The following is a 20,398-nucleotide window of genomic DNA, read 5'->3' as shown; positions in this document are numbered from 1 at the left end:
TAGAAAAGGAAACTGAGGTTCAAAGACATTAAGTAGTTTTCCCAAAGTTAAAGAGCTAGTTAGATAAAGATCAGACATCAGGAACCACATTCATCTGGTGGCAAAGCTAGGGCTTTATGAAAATGATTACAATCAATACATTTTATTTACAGAATTAGGGCATTTTTTTTTTTAGACAAAATGCATTTCAGTAAAGGACACTTTAAAGCAGCTGGTGGTGATAACTACTTACAGTCTACCTCTGATTAACTTGTAGAGGATAAAGATTTGTAACTCAAATGCCAGGTGAATTCCTCCTCCTCCCCCTCTTCCTCTCCTCCTCCTCCTCCTCCTCCCTCTCCTCCTCCCTCTCCTCCTCCTCCTCTTCCTCTCCTTCTCCTCTGACCCCTCCTCCCCCTCATCCTCTCCTCCTCCCCCTCCCCCTCCTGTAGAAACCTATCTACTTTTCCAGGGTGAAGCCCAGTGGGCTGGCTGCTCCGCGCATGCGCACGCGCTCCGGTCTTACCAGCCAGCAGGGGGCAGGACCGGGTTTCTGCTTTCGTCGGTCGGCCGCGCTCGGGTCCCCTCTTCCCTCCTCCGTCACCAAGTTCTGGCTTGGATGTGCTTCCTTAGCAACGGGTTGTCCTGGCAACAGGAGGACGCAGGGCCGGCCGGCTTGGTTCCTGGCAAGTTTGTGGCACCTGCCTGGTGTGCTAGGCGCGGGCCTGCCATGTCCGAGATCCTGTGCCAGTGGCTCAACCAGGAGCTGAGGGTGTCTCGGACCGTGAGTGAGTGCCGGGGGTCGGGGTCGGGGGGCAGGGGCGGGGGCCGGGGCCGGAGGCGGGGCCGGGGCCGGGGCCGGGGCCGGGGCCGGGCCGGGGGGCGCGCACACGAGCACGGGGGGCGGGGGGGGGCGGGGCAGGGGGCGGGGAGGTCCCCGGGGTGTGACCCCCGCTCGGCCCGCCCCGCCTCCACCCCTTCGGGAGGGCTCCCGGAGGAGTTCCCGCTCACTCACCCCGCGTCCCCGGCCCAGCCCACCGGCGGCGGAACCTCTCCTCCAGCCCGGAGCAGGGGTCGGAGCGCCCGGCCCCGGTGGCACGCGCACTGCCCGAGTCTCGTTACTCTTGCCCAGAGCGTGAGGTCCCCGCGGCCGGGCCTGCGTTTCACACTCCCCGGGCCGCAGTAGACACCGCGGATCCCGGGACCAGGGCTCTGTCACCAGCTCCGCTGCGCACTCAGCGGATGTTCAGCCAGGGCCCCTGCCGTCTGACCCCACAGCTTGACTGCCGGGAGCGGGGAGCTGCCGGCGGAGGCCCGGGCTCCCGGAACCGGCAGCCACCTCTGCGGAGCCCCTGAGGGAGGGGTGTGCTCATTGTCTGCAGGGGGACCCCACACGGAGGTGAATCTCCAGCCGGGTCTCTGCACACATCACCCCAGCCTCCCGGCCAAACGCCATCCCCACCCAGAGAGCAACAGTGAATTCTTCCCCAGTGTTCTACTCCATTGTGATTCAGAGGAGTTCCCAGCGGTAACGTGGGCCGCGTTAGGATTTTCACTTTTCTTCTTCCTTTTTCTGTCCCGTGAAGTCTGAACTACAGTATCTTGCCCTAACGCCGTTCTTTGCCAAAGGAGCAGAAGTTACAGATTGTGTCGTTGAATTTGGTTTATTTTTTTAATTAGTAAAAACGCACAATGTTTCAGTGTTTGCTCAAATGCCTGGGACTCTCTTGAAGATTACAACATGGGGATGGGGGGAAAAGACACATAAAATTAATAAGAACCATAAAAATCAGTGGATACTATTATAATTCTACAGAGTTGTGGGGATTTTGGTTTGGGGAGGGAGAGGAAGAATGACTTCATTCTTTGAAGAATCAAAGCCTCCAGAATTTTTAAAGTAAGAATTATGGCACTATAAACTATGAATGGAAAATTCCCAGCATCTGCTTTCCCAATGTAATGAACCTGGAAGCAGTTAACAGAGACACTTCATCCCAATTCCTTTCTCTTTGCCAGAAATACATAGTCAACTGCTGCAAAAATGTCCAAGGAGATTAACACAGAACTAGTCAAACCTTTGTTTGGAGGAAAACAAAATAGGGTCTCTACTTAAAGAAAAGCAGTCTGCTCCAGATGTTTCCTTATCGAATTATCTCTTCCATGCAATGAAACACTATGAGCAGTTTGTGGGTATACCATGGAGGACCCGTGTGTGTTCTCTGAACAGTCATTTGGCTATTTCTGGATAAAGGCAAGGGTTTGTAGGCCAGACCAACTGGGTTGAAATCTCTTACTCAACATTTATTAACTGGTAAGCTGGGCAAGCTATTTACCTAAATTTCATCATAATTAAAAGTTTCATCATAACAAAAAACAGCAGTTCATCTATATATCAAGATTAAACGAGATAATAAATATGAATACTGTGAACAGTAAATAGTGTATGTGAAAGCTCACTTGTCAGCATCTGTCACATGAAATCAAAACAGCAATAGGAAAAGACGTTTCAATAGAAAGTTTATATTAAAGGGGCAAAAAGTAATCGTCAGTCTAATATTCTTCAGATAAGCGATGGCCTATTCACATGATATATTTCTATGCAACTCTAGAAAGAATGACTTAGTTGCTGAAACTTTTGATCTCATCACTTTTGAGCTCATTATCACTACTAGAAGTATAGTTTGAAGTAACTAAAAACACAATATGAATATGGATGTTTTTTAACTATGAGTCTAGATTCAAGTATGCAAAGAAATGGACGGGGCAATTGACGTGCATGCGCACATAGTGGTTTATACAATGGTAGAGGAAACTACAGTACGTACTAGTTACTCTAGTGGAGATGAGATTGCTAGCTTTCCTTTGCATACGTCTCCAATGTGTTGCTTGCATTGCTTTCAGAGAATGGAAATAAAGATATAATACAGCATGCAAAATGCAAAACAAATGTTTATAAAAAAGTACCCATAGTGGAATTATTAGTGTTTAGTTGGGAATGATGCAGTCAATTCATCGCATGTGGGGAAGAGAAATAGGATGGAAAAGAAAAAAGGCCAAATAAGTTCTTTATTAATAGTTCTGTTGTTGGAGATACAGTAAAAGCAAATTCATTTCTGGACTGTTTTGAAGATAACTATCTAGATAATTTGTATCATATTTCATTTGTTGCTGCCTGGACTAGCTGAATATCTACAATAGAGAAAATGCATTCCAACAATCTCATTTGAGAATAGTCATTTTATACTTAAGAAGTTGATAGTGCAAGGAGTCCTTGGATTCTCTGGAGAGTTAATTAACCTCAGTATAGGAAGATTCCAAGCTATAAAAACAAAGTTAATAATCCTCACTGAGTAGAGTGAATCAGGCCATTTCTCCTGGAAAACAATTCTTAGATTTATGTTAGTGAAACTATCTTGGAAATAAAAGATAGTCAATGCACAGTTCCAGCTGAAATTCAAAAAAATAGTTTTATGATGAAAAGTAGTCTAGAATAATTGAAAGATTTCTGTAAAGTGTTTCAAAAACTCTTGTTTATTTTTAAGAGTAAACACTACCCTTTTTTTTAGTAGACCATATAGATTTGTGGTAAGAAGATACTGAATATTCTCCATAAGTGAATAGATGCCTTCAAATACCTGCAAGACTCTTTGCAATGATAGTTGTAAATCCTTCTGGATTTGGAACTTGGCTACATGGAAAATTGTGGCTACTTGTATTATGCATATTATAATAATTTCTCTAGTCAGACATTATAACTATTAATTTAATAATATTTTAAATACACTAGTATTTAATATTATTTACAGATGTTATTTGACTAAAAGCTTCTGAAATTAAAATCTATGTCAATTCTATGTGAAGCTGATGTGAATTCTGGAGCATATCTGTAAATTTTGTTTTAGAAACTAATCTGTCCTCTTTGTGTATTGCTTTGTTTTTCTATTTTTTCCTTTATAGTGGTTCTCGCATTTGAGCATAAGAACAAATACTTACTAAGTAGGCACTTTGTCACTCTGATCACCCTTCATTATTTATACAAAGTGAATTTTCATAGATGGCTAATGTAGACTCTTTATATAAACTATTTGTAGTATTTGTTTTGGAGACTATTTTCTATATTTTGCCTTGACATTTATGGGCATATTTATTTGGGTCCTCTGATATATTAACCAGATTGGTTTTTAATTTTTTCATTTAATTTTATTGTGAAGGTACTATACAGAGAGGTTACAGTTCCATATGTAAGGTAATGAATACAATTATTGTCCAACATTGTTACCCCCTCCCACTTTTCCTCCCCCTCTCAGTCATCTCTTCCAGAAATTGTAAGATTCATTTCCCACATATTGTTTTGTGAGCACCCCAGTTACATTGGTTTTCCCTTTGTCCTTTGTCTGACCGTTTTGTTGTTCTCCTTTTCCCTAATTCAAATAAACAACCAACATATGTACAAAATACCAAGTACCAAAATCAAATACAGTGATAACAGAGGAAAAACCATAGGGGGAAAAATAAAAGAAAAAAGAAATAATGTCACATAGTACATTAAAAACAACAAAGAAAAACTTGTTTCCATATCTTGGAGTTCATTTTGCTTGGAATCATCTTATATGATTACACGTACATAGCTGTTGAGCTTTTGTGATCTTCTGCTAGGAAAATCCTAGACATATACTAATTATTACAAATAAGGGAAACCATGGAGACTGCGTTTCTTTGGTTCTGGCTTACTTCACTTAATATGATCTTTTTTTCCAAGTCTTTCTTAGATCTAGAATTTTTAAATTAAAAAAAAACAATGTCTCAGACTTTAATAATAAAGATAGCAAAACCTTGCTGAATACATAAGATATTTTATAATACACTGTGACTGACAATTGTTCAATGTTATAGAGTGACATAATTTAGATCTGAAAAAGAATCATAGAAATTGCCATGGTTCAGTAGCTAGGATGACATACACAAGCCCCTGAAGTGCCCAGCTTACACTGAAACTTAATCTTCAGAATCAGGTATTGATAGGTTTAGAGGTGGGTCACTGGGAGACAATTAGGATTTGTTAAGGTCAGGAGGGTGGTGCCTGATGATTGCAATTAGTAACTTTGTAAGAAGAGGAAGGGAGACTCAAGTGAGTAATCTTGCTTTGTCTAGCCCTGTGAAACACAATTGCCTCAAGACTGCAGAGAACTGGGAGAAAGAAAATCCTTACTAGAAGCCAACCAGAAACCAAACCATGCTTTGGACTTTTAGAATTGCAATCTAAACCAACCTCTTTTGTTTATAAATGAAAAAGAAAGAGAGAGAGAGAGAGAGAGAGAGAGAGAGAGAGAGAGAGAGAGAGAGAGAGAGAGAGAGAGAGAGAGAGAGAGAGAGAGAGAGAGAGAGAGAGAGAGAGAGAGGGGGGGGGGGAGAGAATTGCCATAGTTTGGCAGTCCCCTCCAAAACTCACACCGAAATTTAATAGATATTAACTCTGGAATCTTTAAGAAGTGGTTGGGTCAAGAGGGCTCTGGCATCAGGAATAGATTAAAGCAATCACTGAGGAAGAGTTTTACTGACTACCAGCAGAGGCTCTTGACCAAAGGATAAATTTGGCTCCTATCCCTAGTCAGTTTCCAGAACTCTTGCTTTTCCTCCTTCTGCCATGTTATGATGCAGAAAGAAAGCTCTTGACAGGTGCCAACACTTTGATACTTCTACAACTGTGAAAAAAATTGAAATTTACTTGAATGTTCTGTAATAGCAACAGAAAAAGGAGCCAAGGCACATACTAATTTTTCATTACTAGATGAATTACATCAGATATATTTGGAGCTTTGTTTAGAGTTGTGAGGCTGCGATACTAGGCTTGTTTCCTTTTAGCACTCCTTCTACTTGAGTATCATTGAACTACACATTTTTTTAAACATCAGCTCTCAGAGCTTATTAGAAAACATGCTCCTTCTAGTAGAAAACAAAACATTTTGATATTTCCTTGCATACTCAGCAGAATTTTTAAAATTACAGTTTTGCTTTCATTCACTAAAATTCTACACAGAAAATACTAGCACAAAGTTGGTTAGTTTACACATCAAGGCCAAAGTTTTGAGATACAAATTTCCAAGGAAAGAAGGATACCCAGTATTTTCATAACTGAACAGAGTTCTGATGTACACATTCAGTTTCAAATAGCACACCTTGAAAATGTAAAGCCTTCAGTGGAGACAGTTTGAAAAGACTGACCACCATGGTTTGTTACTGCAAGAAATGTTGCCAAGTTATCCAAAGACTGTAGGAACCAGTCATAGCTGCCCATAGTTGGATTTACTGAGATGTTCATCCAAAGGACCTGTGGGAAATTGCTGGAGGAGTTAGATGAGCTCAAGGTCAGGTATTTTAAGGGAAAGGCTCCAGGAAAGACTACTTTACTCTGAGTTGGATCCTGTCAAAACAAAACAAAAACAGGAAATTTCACCATTTTGTGACTCCCCCATCTCCAAGTTTTGAAGCTTGAACATAGGGCCTTGCCTTTGGCTACTTAATCAGAGACATCTTGTGGATTTTGCTGCCTGGGCTTGTTTAGAGTTGTGATCCTCCATGTCTCAGCCTCTTGAGTTGCAAAGCATGTGCTACCAGCACCTGACTCTGTAATTTGGTTTTTAACTAAATCTTATTTTAAAAGGGAGAGGATGAAGCAAGGCAGAATAAACTGTTGTTAATAAAACACCGGCAGTCATCCATGTTAGTGAGAACAGGGGGATGCACGACCACTTTTGTGTCTTAGTCAATATGTGTTTTGATTTTTCGTAAGCTCAAACACATTTACAGAAACATCTTGTTTCTGTTGATTCATCAGATGTTAAAGTAGCCTTATCTGATATTAAAGTGCTAGGCTAGTTTCCAGGAATGCCAAGGAATCCGAAGCCAGAACACTGCCCAAGCATCTGAAGTTGCTTTTCTTTCTCTCAAGTAAAAGTAAATTCACTTGGGTTTTTAACTGTACTTGTGATGCAGGCTGGGTTTTTTTCTCTTCTAATGAAAAAGGAGCAAAGGTCATAAGCATAAAGTGGTCTAAGTCTACAATACCTCATTTGTACTTCTGAATGCCAGACACTTCTGAACATTCAAAATGTGCCCTTTATTCATTTGGTGGTATAACTTGACGATCAACACTAATGCTGTATTCTCTCTGGCCCTAAGAATGGGCCCGTGTCTAAGTTTCAGGACAATGTCACATATTTGCTTTCTCAATGCTCAAAAACTGTTTCAACAAGTATGTATGTACTATAGTGATTGAACATCTGTTACTGAATGTGCAGATTTTGGAAGTAATGCTAGCTATATGATTAAATCAGAAAATGACAGTAATATTAGAAAATATCACAAACATTTGCTCTGGGCCAAGTATCAGGTTAAACACTATACATGTAATATATTACTTAATTCTCTAAACAACTCTTATGCGTAAGAGTCTGTCACTCTCCCACTTTTATAAATGAGGAACTGTAACTGTCTAAAATTGCTCACAATTAAGGGACTTGTTTATGAGTAAGGAATCAAATAGAATTTTTTTTCCAGGGCCTGCATTCTATTTATTACTACTATGGAATGTAGATGGGTTCTAGGGCCTTCTCAGCTGCTCAAAGCTACATGTCTGAGTCTTATAGTCTTACTACAAAGGCCTACATCAAATATTTTAGCAAAAAGAAACTGATGAGACTCATCCAGATATGTGGTATGAGTAAGTAGAGGTTGGGTTGAGTAGTTGCTATACAATTGTAATCACAGTTAAAAAATCACTTGGGGTCAGAATGAAGATTATCTCTCGGCCACAGTGGTCTATGGATTTCTTATTTATTATTCACCATTTGGATTGAAATCATCATATTTTCTGTTAGTAAAAACTTAATAAAAGAATCAACCAAAAATCTTCCTTTTATGTTTTTTCTCCCCATTACTCTCTTCCAATTCCTCTCTTTTCCTTTTTAGCTTCTCATTCTATGTTTTTAAAGATAGTTTTTCTTCATATTTTTCCATGTTTATATTCTTGAATATATGCCTTTTTGTTTTTTGTCAATTGTTAACTTTCCCCTTTTGCTTTTGTCATTTGTCATACTTGTTTATTTGTTGCAAACAATCCTGACAGTAAAATACATGTGCTTCCTTTTATTGGTTTTTATATCACAATCCCCTTCATTTTATTCATATTGGAATTGTTCTTTTAATATGCCATTCCATTTCAAATGAGGTAGATTTTAATTTTATTTTTCAAGTGACCTTTTTTAGCAAATAGTTTCCTACAGCCCATTTATCTGCTTCATTGATGATAACGAAATTTAATTTATCCCTTTGTTATTCATGAGTCAGATTTCAAGTAAGAAATCAACCTAAAAAGCAGGTCATAGTGAAATCTCTGTAGGAAGGGAGGAAGTGGAAGAGATTAACTGAGGTTAACATAGCAACAGGAAGATAGACACTAGAAACTACCAGCAATGAGACCCAAGAGCTATGGCTAGGAAGAAAGTTACAGCATAGTCTAATGATCAGTCTAGGTGAAATCGTTCATTAGAAGACTAAGAAAAGAGAGGGAGGGAAAGACAGTATAAGGCAAAGCCCATTGAAGGTAGTAGTGACACCCCAAGTTAGCAAGGGGTTTGGGGAGGAAGGAGAGGGGACCACTACTGTAATGGTGGCTCACTTCTTTTTAGTAGAAGTACCAGTTCTTTAAGTACATTCTTCTCAGGAATAACATCAGTGTTTCAAATTATGACACAGCTTCGCAAGCTCACATAAGCCCAATAAAGGGCATCAAACCCTCTAGTTTAAAAATCCATCATCTTATAAAATGAACTTATCCTGCCCTGAGAAGTTTCAAAATGATGATAAATGGATCTGCTCAAGAATAAGCTTGCCCTGTTCAACTTTCAGTAAGAATATATATCCTTCCATAAACTATGCTGAATGTAAATTTATGTGCTTAATTTCATCTAAGTGTTTTCAAAGAATTACTTTTACTTTTCTATAAGCATTTTTTATCCTAAAGGCTTCATAACTCTTTATTTTTCTATTGTACATTCAAATAAACATAACAATCATTGTTAGATTTAAGAGCTAGTCAGTTCTGAGGGTCACCTCAAATGAGTTGAGTCAAAGAATAGCTCAGGAAAACTATTTTTTATTGTTTCTGCTTTTTATTGTATTGAGTCAGTGTAAGAACTGGTATGTTTTTCATAGTGTTTTGTTTTTCTATCAGAAAAAAATTGTGGACTGATAACCTATAAGCCAAAGAACCTATTGCTTATGATGGTGTGGGGTCCACTGAGAAAAATCTCTTCTCAGTGATCTGTGCGAGGTATCATACCTCAAAATCCTGCAGCCACAAGCAAGCAGAAACCACTAGTTAAGAAAAAGGCTAGCCAGACACAGTGTCTTACACCTGAAATCCTAGATATTCAGGAGGCTGAGATCTGAGTATGGTGGTTCAAAGCCAGCCAAGGCACTAAAGTCGGTGAGACTCTTATCTCCAGTTACCCACTAGAAAACCGGAGGTGGCGCTGTGGCTCCAGGGATAGGGTCATAGCCTTGAGCTGAAGAGCCCAGGGACAGTGCCCAGGCCCAGAATTCAAGCCCCATGGCTGACAAAAACAAACAAACAAAAAAACAAAGCAAAACAGGCTATTAGCCACTCCATTATTCAGCTAGATAAAGTCTTATGACCTGGTATGTCTGAGCATGTGATAGTGCAATCATGTCTAGTGTTTTCAGTGCTGTTAAATAAAGAATAAGAGGTATGATTGAAAAAAATGGGAGAGAATGACGACAGGGTAGCAATAAGCAGTCAAGATATTTCTACTTTTCAACTCGCATGTTGAATGATAATCCCTTTGTGTAACTACAGTAATAAAAAGCATGTAAGCATGTAAAAGATTTATGGAAGATTGTGAAATCACTTGAACTCTGATAGTTTTAACCTATGTTTACATTTATTTTGTCTATCAATTTGTGTATATGTACTTAAATACTGTATAATTTTGTATCTTTCATTTCATAAATACAAATGACCCCAAACCAAGAACATTTTTTTCTTCAAAAAGAACATTCTTTTGAAACATACAACATCTTTATCATTTTGTGCTCCATCCTATGTATCTAGTAGATATAGTACCTAGTGATTCTCAATAATACCTGCAATTTTTAACAATGGAATTCTATTTAACATCAACCAAAGGGATGAAATCCTTAGTCCATAACAACCACAACATGGTTGGAACTGGAGATTATTATGTGAAGTGAGATAAGTCAGGCATGGAAAGGAAAATTATCCCTAGAACGTAGAATAGAATAGTGGTTATCAGAAACTAGAGAGTAAGAAGAGAGGAAGGATGACAGCTTGGTCAACAGGAACAAAAAGTTTAAGTGTACATTATGTTGACTCCAAATTATAAGAACCAAACGTACAGGTCAAAACCTGAAAATGGCTGGAAATGTGGATATAGTGGTAGAATATTAGAATATTAGCCTATCAAGCCTGAGACCCTCAACTCAATCTCAGTACAACCAACAAACAAATGACAATAAGAAATACTCTAGAAAAAATGGATTATGAGATTTTGAGGATACAGGAATGTTTAACAGAATTTGAACATTCTCCGTGAATGTATATTTTTGTGTTTATATGGGATGTCAAAATTCACAATTCAAAAGTTGAAATAACTTTTGAATAAAACTCCAGCTACTTCTCTTCTAGAGATTAAGAGGCAGAAACTCAGAAAGAATAAGCAATTTACCCAAGATTAAATAGCTAATAATGGGCAGAGGACCAGCCTCACAACACAATTTACTGGCTCCAAAGGACTGTACAGGACAGAGAAATAGATTATTAAAATTAGAAACATGAAGCAAGAACTTGAATATGAAGATGTTCAATAGGGTTTGCATTAAAAAACAATTTTAGATTTTAGCAAATGCAAACATTCTGTTGCTTTAAAAAGTTAGATTTCACTTTACTGGGCAATCTAAAATGAGTTACCTTCTTTGGTTATAGGAAAAAATTAAGAATTAGCCGATTGTTTTCATTTTGAAAAATCTTTGTTTTTACACTTGAGATTGTAAATTTCATTGGCTGTGTTTTCTTTCAATTTGATCAGAAAGTATTTTTCTCCTCTTTCAAATGTTTATCAGCTGTTGGTTTATCTTTGGGATCTATAAATCTACTGATAACTTTAAATCTTTCATATTGTTTCTTTAAAGGTGTTTCAAGAAACACACTATTTTGAGTTAAGTTAAAGGATGGCGTTTCACTGCATGTAAATGCTGTATAGCAACATTACATTCACTTTTTTTATTCCAATGTTTTAAAACTCAGATCCCAAGTCCTTTGCGAAGGCCTTTTCCAATGGCTACCTGATTGGAGAAGTTCTGAACAAGTTTGAACTTCAGGATGATTTTTCAGAATTTTCCGAGAGCAGGTTAGTGAGATTTTTCTCATTTTAAAAAAGTCATTTCTTTAAAAAATTGAATTTTTATTGTTCCAGGAGTACAAAGCAAAGAAAGTTACATGGTTGCCACAAAAACTTCATCTCTGGATAGGAATCATTTTAATATCTTCCATATTCTTGTAATGATAAATTGGTTTATTTCCTCTTTGTTAAATGATTCTTCCTTCTTTTAGAGTTGAAATACCCTTGATATAGTAGTAGTATTCCTTGTGTTTCCAAAATATAAAATGGAAGTTTAGCTAATACACAATCTATAGTGTTTTAGCAGCTATAAAGATATGATTCTTAGGGTACAGTTTATCATTTTAAAGTACATTCATATGTTAAGTATGTTAGCAAACAACACCACTAACTACTGAGCTCCTTGTTGTTTCCTAATGCGTTTCCTGTCTGAGTGAATCTAAACTACTTCACATGACCCCACTTCCTGTTTATGAATCTGACTGTTCTACCCAGTTTATATCAATGGAATAGAAAAATATATGACATTTTGTACTTTTTTTTTCACTTAAAATGTTTTCATGGTCCATCCATATTATCTTTATTTCTATTTAGTTACTGATACATTTCTGTTATATGTGTATAATATGCCATATTGTCTTTATCCATCTTTAACTTGATGGAGGTTTGACTTTCAATCTCTTGATTATTATGAATAATGTGCATTTTGGTTTTGCAAAGATACATTGAATCTAGAGTATATTCCCCTATGGGAAGCATATGGATTATATGCTAAATTCTGCTATTAGCAACTCTGAAGTTACAATTATTTAATCATTTATTTTAAGGTAATTATTGGACAGGTGAGATTGAATTCTGCCAGTTTTAATTTGTTTCTTTTATACCCCTCTCTCCTTTGTGTTCTTCCATTACTCCTTTATTTTGTTTGAGATCTTTTCTAATAATGACATTACTTTACTTACTATATTTTACCTTATTTTTGAGTGATTTTTTTGGTGGTGATCACTGAGATTACAATGAACATTGTGAGTTAAAGCAAGTTAGTTCAAATACTAATTTATTTTCAGTAGTATTCAAAATCATTAGCTCAGTACAACCTAGTTTTCTTCCCTTTCATTTGTGATACTCTTCTCAGAAAACAAATAGATTTTAACGCATCCACTAAGTTTTATCAATACAATTTTACATAAATTATTTTCAATTAAACCTGAAAATAGTTGCATACAAAACTATGCTTAAACTGCCTTTTATATTTCCTATGTGTTTGCTGCTTTACTATGCATTCTTTGTTCATGTAATTTGAGTTACTGCTTAATGTTCTTGCATTGAGATATTCCTTAAGAATCTCCTTTATCATTCTGACAATGTTGACATGCTGATAACACATTCTCTTAGTTCATTTTTTTTTTAGCCATTCAGTTTCACTTCTAATTCTGTTAAATACACACACCTTGGTTCATACCCTTCCCCCTTGGCACTTTGACTTTTCTTTAATTAGCTTTTGATGAAAAGTTTGCTGTTTATTTTATTGCAACTCATTTGTGTGCATTGACTTGCTTTTATCTTACAGCTTAATTACAATTTGTCTAAGTCTGGGTATCTTTGAGCATAATGTTACTTTGTGAAGTTCATTAAGTATAGGTTTCTTTTCTTCGCAAAGTTTTTGGCTATTATTTCTTTTGCTCTCTTCTCTTCTCTCCTTTGAAACTCCCATGATGTTTATGCTTGTGTTGATGTTAGTATGCTTGGTGTCTTTGAGGAAATGATTCATTTTTAATTTTTTTATTGTAGAACAATTTTAGATGAAGAAAAATCATTAAGTAGTCACATCCAGTTTACCCTATTTTTACCATCTTACATTGATGTGGTACTCTGTTAAAATAATGAGACCACAGAGATTGATTATTCTCAAAGTCTACATTATTGAGATTTATTTAGTTTGTTTTGTTGATCCACAATTCCATCTAGGATACTGTATACTGTAAAGTACTTAAGACATGTCTTGGGCTCTTCATGTCTTGGGCTCTTCTTGGTTATAATTTTTTTTCAGACATTGATTTTGATAACCTAAACCCAGGGCCTTACATCATGCAAGGCAAGTGCTTTAATACTCAAGCCTCAAACCTTTGGGATTTTATTTGAATCAAAGTTTCACTGTTGCCATCTGCCAGGCTACCCTCAAATTTGTACTTCTCTGCCTCTGTCTCCTGATTAGCTGGGATTGTAACCAGTGCCCCATTACAACCAGCTGATCCTGGTAATTTTGAAGAACACTGGTAAAGTAATTCCTAGGTTGTCCTTCAGTTTGTATTTGTCTACTTTTGTTTTTGTTTTTTTAAATGATAAGCGTGGATTCTTGTTATCTGCGATTCTGCTCATGTACTTTATACTTGCTTCTTATTGCTCTTTCTCTGAGTAATTTTGTTTGGCCTGTCTTTGAGTGTGCTGAATCATCCTTTTGCCAATTCAAACCTGCCACTGGAGTCTTCAGGTGAAGTTTCAATTCCAGTTAGACCTGCAAGCTCCACAAGTTGACTTGCTCTTACTTTAAGTTGTGTTGTTTTATTGACTCACTTTTTCCCTCTGATACATTGTTCTAATACTTGCTTTTAAAATAGTTTCTAAGTTTTGATCATATTTATAGTAGCTGATATAAGGCTACTTTCTCAGGTGGTTTGCAATGCCACTTTTTCCTTGCATATAGGTGGTTTCTTCTTATTACTCTGCATGTCTCCTAATTTTGAAAAATGAGCATTTTAGATAATATAATTAGCAGTGCAAATTACCACATGTCTCAAAGATTGACTATTACTGTGATTGGTTACTGCTCCTTCTACTTTGTGTTTGTTTAGTCATTTTCTTGAGCCAATTCTATAAAAATCTGTGTGTCTGGTTGAACAAAGATGTCTCTAGCACTTTAAAAGAAGAAATTTGTCTTGGCTGAGAGATTCTATGGTGTACATAGATTCATTTTCAATGTCTGGCAGTTTGCAAATCTGCCTTACTTTGCATTATTGCTTTTTTTAAACAATAATTCATATAGGTAAGACATGAAAGATGTGGACCTCCTCAAATGTTTCATGCTTTTCTTTCCACACTTGCATGAGGCCATTTCAGATCCTCAAGAACTCTTAAAGCATATCTAATGGTTAGAATTTACTTTTAAGGTGAGGGTAAGGTGGTATTACAGTCTGAGGAAATTGTGATCTTCAACAATTACTATTGATTATTCTTTACTAACACTCTTAACACATGGGGTTTCATTGTTTGTTCAAGTAAATGAGCTCAAGTCAGATTAGAGGATAAAATCCACAAATGGGAATTTTTGTAGTACTGCCAAGAATATAAAATAGTAGTATTTTATGAGGAATCAGAAAAAAGATCTTATTCTTCTTATGCAGAGATGACTGATATAAACTTTGCTTTATAAGTTGCTGTTTTTTTCTTTTTCTTTTTTTCTTTTTTTTTTTTTTTTGCCAGTCCTGGGCTTGAGCTCAGGGCCTGAGCACTGTCCTTGGATTTTTCTCAAGGCTAGAGCTCTACCACTTGAGCCTCAGCGCCACTTCCGGCTTTTTTCTATATGTGGTACCAAGGAATCGAACCCGGGTCTTCGTGCATGCTAGGCAAGCACTTTAACCACTAGGCCAAACTCCCAGCCCAAGTTGCTGTTTTTTTTCTAAAATTTATGTTAAAAACTTGGAAGAAGTGGAAATTGTACATATTAAAAAAGAGAGTTCTGTGTTCTTACTGGAAGCAGCTTTTTTTAAAATGCTCTTGAAATTATCTCAAGCCTTTATCTGACTTTCAGTTATGAAAAGCTATTTTTTTTACAATTTTTGTCAGTATTCTTGGTGTCTTTTTGAAGGAACAGATTTTTGCTGTTCTTCTGTTATTCTTGATGACCACAATACATTTTAATGTATTAATGTATATTTATTTTATTTTGTGTTTACAACCTCTAACACATTGTGATTACCTCCAGGGAACCCCACCTGTGTTTGCAATATTTCTGGAACAAAAGAATCTCTGAATCTCTGATTCATTGTAATAATGAATCATCCTTTCACAAGTTCAGATGTGTTCCATGTGTTAAGGATTATATGGAACAATAGAAGACATGCCAGTCCCTTTTGTGGGGATACTAGCTACTCTCTTAATTTTCTACTGTGCTAGATATCATTGCAGTCTGAACCCACAGCTCATATCACACATGAACCTCAGCTATCCCCTCTGCCTAACCTCCCCATGTCTCTTTTATTCCTACCTTTGATGTCACCAGGAGAAGCAGGATCAGCCTTCCAGGTGAAAGGATTCCAGGATAGACAATATCCATTCCTTCCTTCCTATCTTTTGTGTACTCTCAAGAGTTCTCACTTTGATAGACTGACTTGGATAAAGCCAGGTTTCTGATCACTTTCTTCTTGTGAAAGTCACTGCAGTTTTTAATGCAAGGATGAAGACTTACTTTAACTGACTCCCAAATATCCATCTTCAAGTCTTCAAATAAAGCAAGTCTTTTTTGATAGTCCTGGGGACTGAACTCAGGGCCTGAGCGCTGTCCTTGGACTTTCCTTGAAGCTAATGCTCTACCACTTGAGCTACAGCACCCCTTCTGGCTTTTCTTATGTATGTAGTACTGAGGAATTGAACCCAGGTCTCCGTGAACATTAGGCAAGCACTCTTACCAGTAGGCCAAACTCCCAGCCCAAGTCTTCAAATAAAGCAAGGATGAATAAATTCATAACTATGATCTCCCTTGTAGTACAGTCTGTTTAAAAGACACCTGTGTGATACTTTTAATCTTTAATCTGAAAATACTAAAACTGTGTGCTACAAATAGCTTAAAGTCATGCATTCTAGAAATAACCCAATCTTAAGTGTAGCTCATCTAACTCAGAAATACTTTTCTTTCTAAGATAGTTTCAATACTTAGTAATAATAATAAGAGGAGGAGGAGGAAGAAGAGGAAGAGGAGGAGAAGGAATGCTCTTCTGAGCATTTTTGTTCAGGGATAATTGCAGCACCACTGCCTGTATTCAGGTGGTTAATTAGAGAAAAGGGTTTAATATTCCTGACCAGACTGGCTCTGCATTGCATTCCTCAGACGTCAGCCTCCTGAGGAGCTAGGATTACAGGTGCAAGCCACACCTGCCCAGCCTACTTAATTATTTAGTGCCAGTCCTGGGACTTGGGGGCCTGTTGTTGTTGTGTTGTTCAAGAATATTGCACTGCCACTTGAACCACAGCTTCACTTCCAGATTTTTGGTGATTAATTGGAGGGAAGAATTGGAGGGCAGTTCTCACATATCAGCCTCCTGAGGAGCTGGGATTATAGGTGAAGGAGGAGGAGGAGGAGGAGGAGAAGGAGGTGGAGGAGGGAGAAGAGGAGGAGGGGGAAGAGGAGAAGGAAGAGGAGGAGAGTATGCTTGGCACCCATGCCTCACACCTATAATCCCAGTTCAGGGACAGTGCCCAGGCCCTGAGTTAAAGCCCTAAGACCCACAGCATACATACATACACATATACATACACACATATGTACGTACATCCATCCATCCATACATGCATACACACATACATGCATGTATGCATGCATGCATACATACGTATGTATGTTCAATAAATAATTTGAAAAAGGTGAGCAATGCGAAGATTCATTAAAAGGGAGAATAAACAATGTCTCTGGGAAGTTAGATGTGTCTACTTATCCTTGAAGAAGTATTCTCTGGACAGGTGGTGAGGAGGGAGAAAGCAAGAAGACTTCCCAGGACACATTTCTCATTCCCTCAGAGACAATGTTGACATCATAACTCTGCCTCAAGAGCAGAACTATCCCAGGTTGTTGATTTTTTTCTGTGTTCATCAAAAACAGCTATTGCTTATCCAGTTATGCTAATTGAGTACATGTTTGAATATCATGTACTTCTATCAGTTTACACTATCATGTTCTACAAATACAACTTGATTGGAGTGAGAATTTAGAATATTCAGAAAAACATAAATAGAAAGGTCATGTGATAGTTGAGAATAGCTTGGCCAATCTAAAAACATCCTCATTTTTTTTTTACATCAGAATGCATTCTAGGAGCCAGGTAATACAAATGCGTGGAGAAAATATAAATGTGTTCTTTGATTATTTTGAATACAGGGCTAAGCTTTGAAAAACACTGCAAGTGGCCAATGCTTGCCTCCCAAATTACAGCATCCCTAACTCATGCAGCACTGTATGTGACCCAGAGCAAAGCTCTGACAGGCACCTCTAAAATCCCACATCTTTAATACTCATGCAGGGAAAGGCATAAGATGTTGTTTCTTTAAACACTCAAATTGGTAGAAACTCTAATTTAACAGAGCATTTATAGTGGGAAGTATATAGGACTTTTCCCTAGACTAATGTTCAATTTATTTTTCCATTTCAAAATGATGCTGAATGCTGCAAGTAAAGATAAGGAAAAATCAGGCCAGTGGCTAAAATTTATTTTGCATTTTGTTTTCTCATTAAGAGGCATGAGAGTTGAAAATATATTGAAATACTTTGCTTTTCATTTGTCATCAGCTTCAGAGACTTTGTTACAGTTTAAAGCCTTTAAAACTACTACTACAATCCTTTTTTCCATCCATTACTACTTTGTAATGCTTCTGTCTTTCTCAGTATGATCCTCTGGAAGGCCTGTAAATACAAGTAACTCATTTTTAGCCTTAAAACCTTAGTACATGTTGGTATTTAGTATAGTGTTAACTAAAGGAACAAATTAATGGATTTCATTAAAAAGGGGAGTCTAATTAATCATTCAATAATAATATAGCTTCTGATTACAAAGTATTATTTTAAAAGAATAATATAAACTGTGTTATGATATATATTTACAATTATGCATAATTTATTTATTACAGATTCATAATTAATTTGATTTCATAAATATTTTTAGTTAAATACTTTTGGCCATAGCTAGGAGAATTATTGCTAGAAATTTCAATAAGATATTTAAAATATTTTCAGAGTCTAGCAATAATATCATTTAAATAAATGGACATTAAATTGCAATCTTGTCTTTAGAGTACATGTTGTTTACAAAGTTATAATTAAAGTGGGGTACTGGTGGCTCCTGCCTGCAATCCTAGTTACTCAGGAGGCTGAGGATGCAGTTCAAAGCCAGCCCAGGCAGAAAAGTAACTATTAGTCTTACCACCAATTATCCATTCAAAAATCCAAAAGTGTGGCGGTGAGTTTGGCCTACTGGTAGAGTGCTTGCCTAGCATGCACAAAGATCCGGGTTCGATTCCTCAGTACCACATACATAGAAAAAAGCTGGAAGTGGTGCTGTGGCTCAAGGGTAGAGCTCTAGCCTTGAGAAAAGTCCAAAGACAGTGCTCAGACCCTGATATCAAGCCCCACAACTGGCAAAAAAAAATCCAGAAGTAGTACTGTGGCTCAAGTCATAGAGCACTAGCCTTGAGCACAAACAGGCTCAGGGATAGTGTCCAGGCCCTGAATTCAAGCCCCACGACTGACAAAACAACAACAAAAAGTACTTAAATTTTTGCCCATAGAAGAAAGAATATGGTTACATTTTTGCAGATACTTCCTTCAAAAATTCTAAACTTACTGATTATGACAAATGAGGCTCTCCTAGCAGAGATTTACAATAGAACAAAATCTAGAGACATAAGGCAAAATAGTATGACACTAAATGTAAGGACCTCCAGGATAAGGAAACAAAAGCCATATAATGAGTGATTGTTAACTCTCATCTCTTTTGCTATCCCTTGGTTATCTCATATTGTTACAATATTTTACCTTGTTATCTGATATATTTTATATGTGCTTAATTGGTTATTTGAAATTGGATAGGGAAGGGGGGAATTCAAGATGAGTGGGGGGAGGAGAGGGAAATAGGGACCATGTCATGAGAAAGGGTATCCATGTTTGTGAAGTAATGCACCTTCTATCTGGTGAATATAATGTAACCCTTCTATTAATTACAATAAAAAAGAAAAAAATTTAACGTAAAAAAAAATCTCAACTTAGCCGGGTGCAGTAGTTCACACCTGTGTAGCTACTCAGGAGGCTGAGATCTCAGGATCAAGGTTCAAAGCCAGCCCAGGCACAAAAAGACATGAGACTCTTGTCTCCAATTAACCTCTAGAAAACAGGAAATGAGGCTTGGCTCAATGGTAGGGTAGTAGCCTTAATCTGAAGAGCTCAGGGACAATGCCCAGGCCCAGGGTTAGGGCAGTAGCCTTGAGCTGAAGAGCTCAGGAACAGCACCAAGGCTGAGTTCAAGCCCCATGACCCCCCCCCCCACAAAAATTCTCAACTTAGAGCATATAATTGAATGAGATCGTGGATTGGATGTAACTAAGGAAATAAATGGAGTTCAAGTAAGCATATCTGCATAAAAAAATTCTGAATGGTCTTACAAAGGAATGAGACATTGAAAAGACTATGGGATAATTTATAATATTGTATCATGATAATCCTAATATTCTGCCTTTTTAGTACTAGCATCTAATTATATGAATTGTTTTAATATCCAGGGTAGTTACTGCCAAACTTAATAATTTTTCCCGCTTGGAGCCAACACTTAACCTTTTGGGTGTGCAGTTTGACCAGAACGTGGCCCAGAGCATCATCACAGAGAAGCCTGGGGCAGCAACTAAACTTTTATATCAATTGTACATTGCTCTTCAGAAAAAAAAGAAAAGTGGACTGACAGGAATAGAAATACAAGCTTTGCAGCCTCAGGCAAATTCAAGATTTCAAAACATGAAGAGCGAAGCTTTTAGAGAGGTGGGTACATAAACCTAATAAGTATATCATGAAGTAAAACTCAATAAAGTGTAATGATGTATTCGCAAGATTCTTACTGTGTAAATATGTTCCTGTGTATGTTACCAGCCAGACTTAGTTGTTTTTCTTAATTCATGCAGGATAATTATTGTTTATAAGGTGATATACGGAGTGGTTACAGTTTCATAAA

General features: G+C 37.5%; 1 protein-coding gene across 1 annotated transcript in view; it reads left to right on the top strand.

Annotated features, from left to right (window-relative positions):
• Positions 1-635: 635 nt before the first annotated feature.
• Positions 636-20,398, top strand: part of Spef2 (sperm flagellar and cilia associated 2) — a 148,734-nt gene continuing 128,971 nt past the window's right edge. Inside the window, exons 1-3 of the mRNA XM_090332052.1 lie at positions 636-767; positions 11,324-11,426; positions 19,956-20,208. Coding sequence (XP_090188178.1) covers positions 710-767; positions 11,324-11,426; positions 19,956-20,208 — 414 coding nt within the window. The 5' untranslated portion in view covers positions 636-709. The remainder of the gene's footprint in view (positions 768-11,323; positions 11,427-19,955; positions 20,209-20,398) is intronic.

This window comes from Megascapheus bottae, chromosome 4 (genome assembly GCF_031878675.1).
Source record: "Megascapheus bottae isolate mThoBot1 chromosome 4, mThoBot2.hap1, whole genome shotgun sequence".
In the NCBI taxonomy this organism is placed as follows: Eukaryota; Metazoa; Chordata; class Mammalia; order Rodentia; family Geomyidae; genus Megascapheus; species Megascapheus bottae.
Note: the sequence above shows the minus strand (reverse complement) of the source record. Positions and strands in the feature narration are given on the sequence as shown.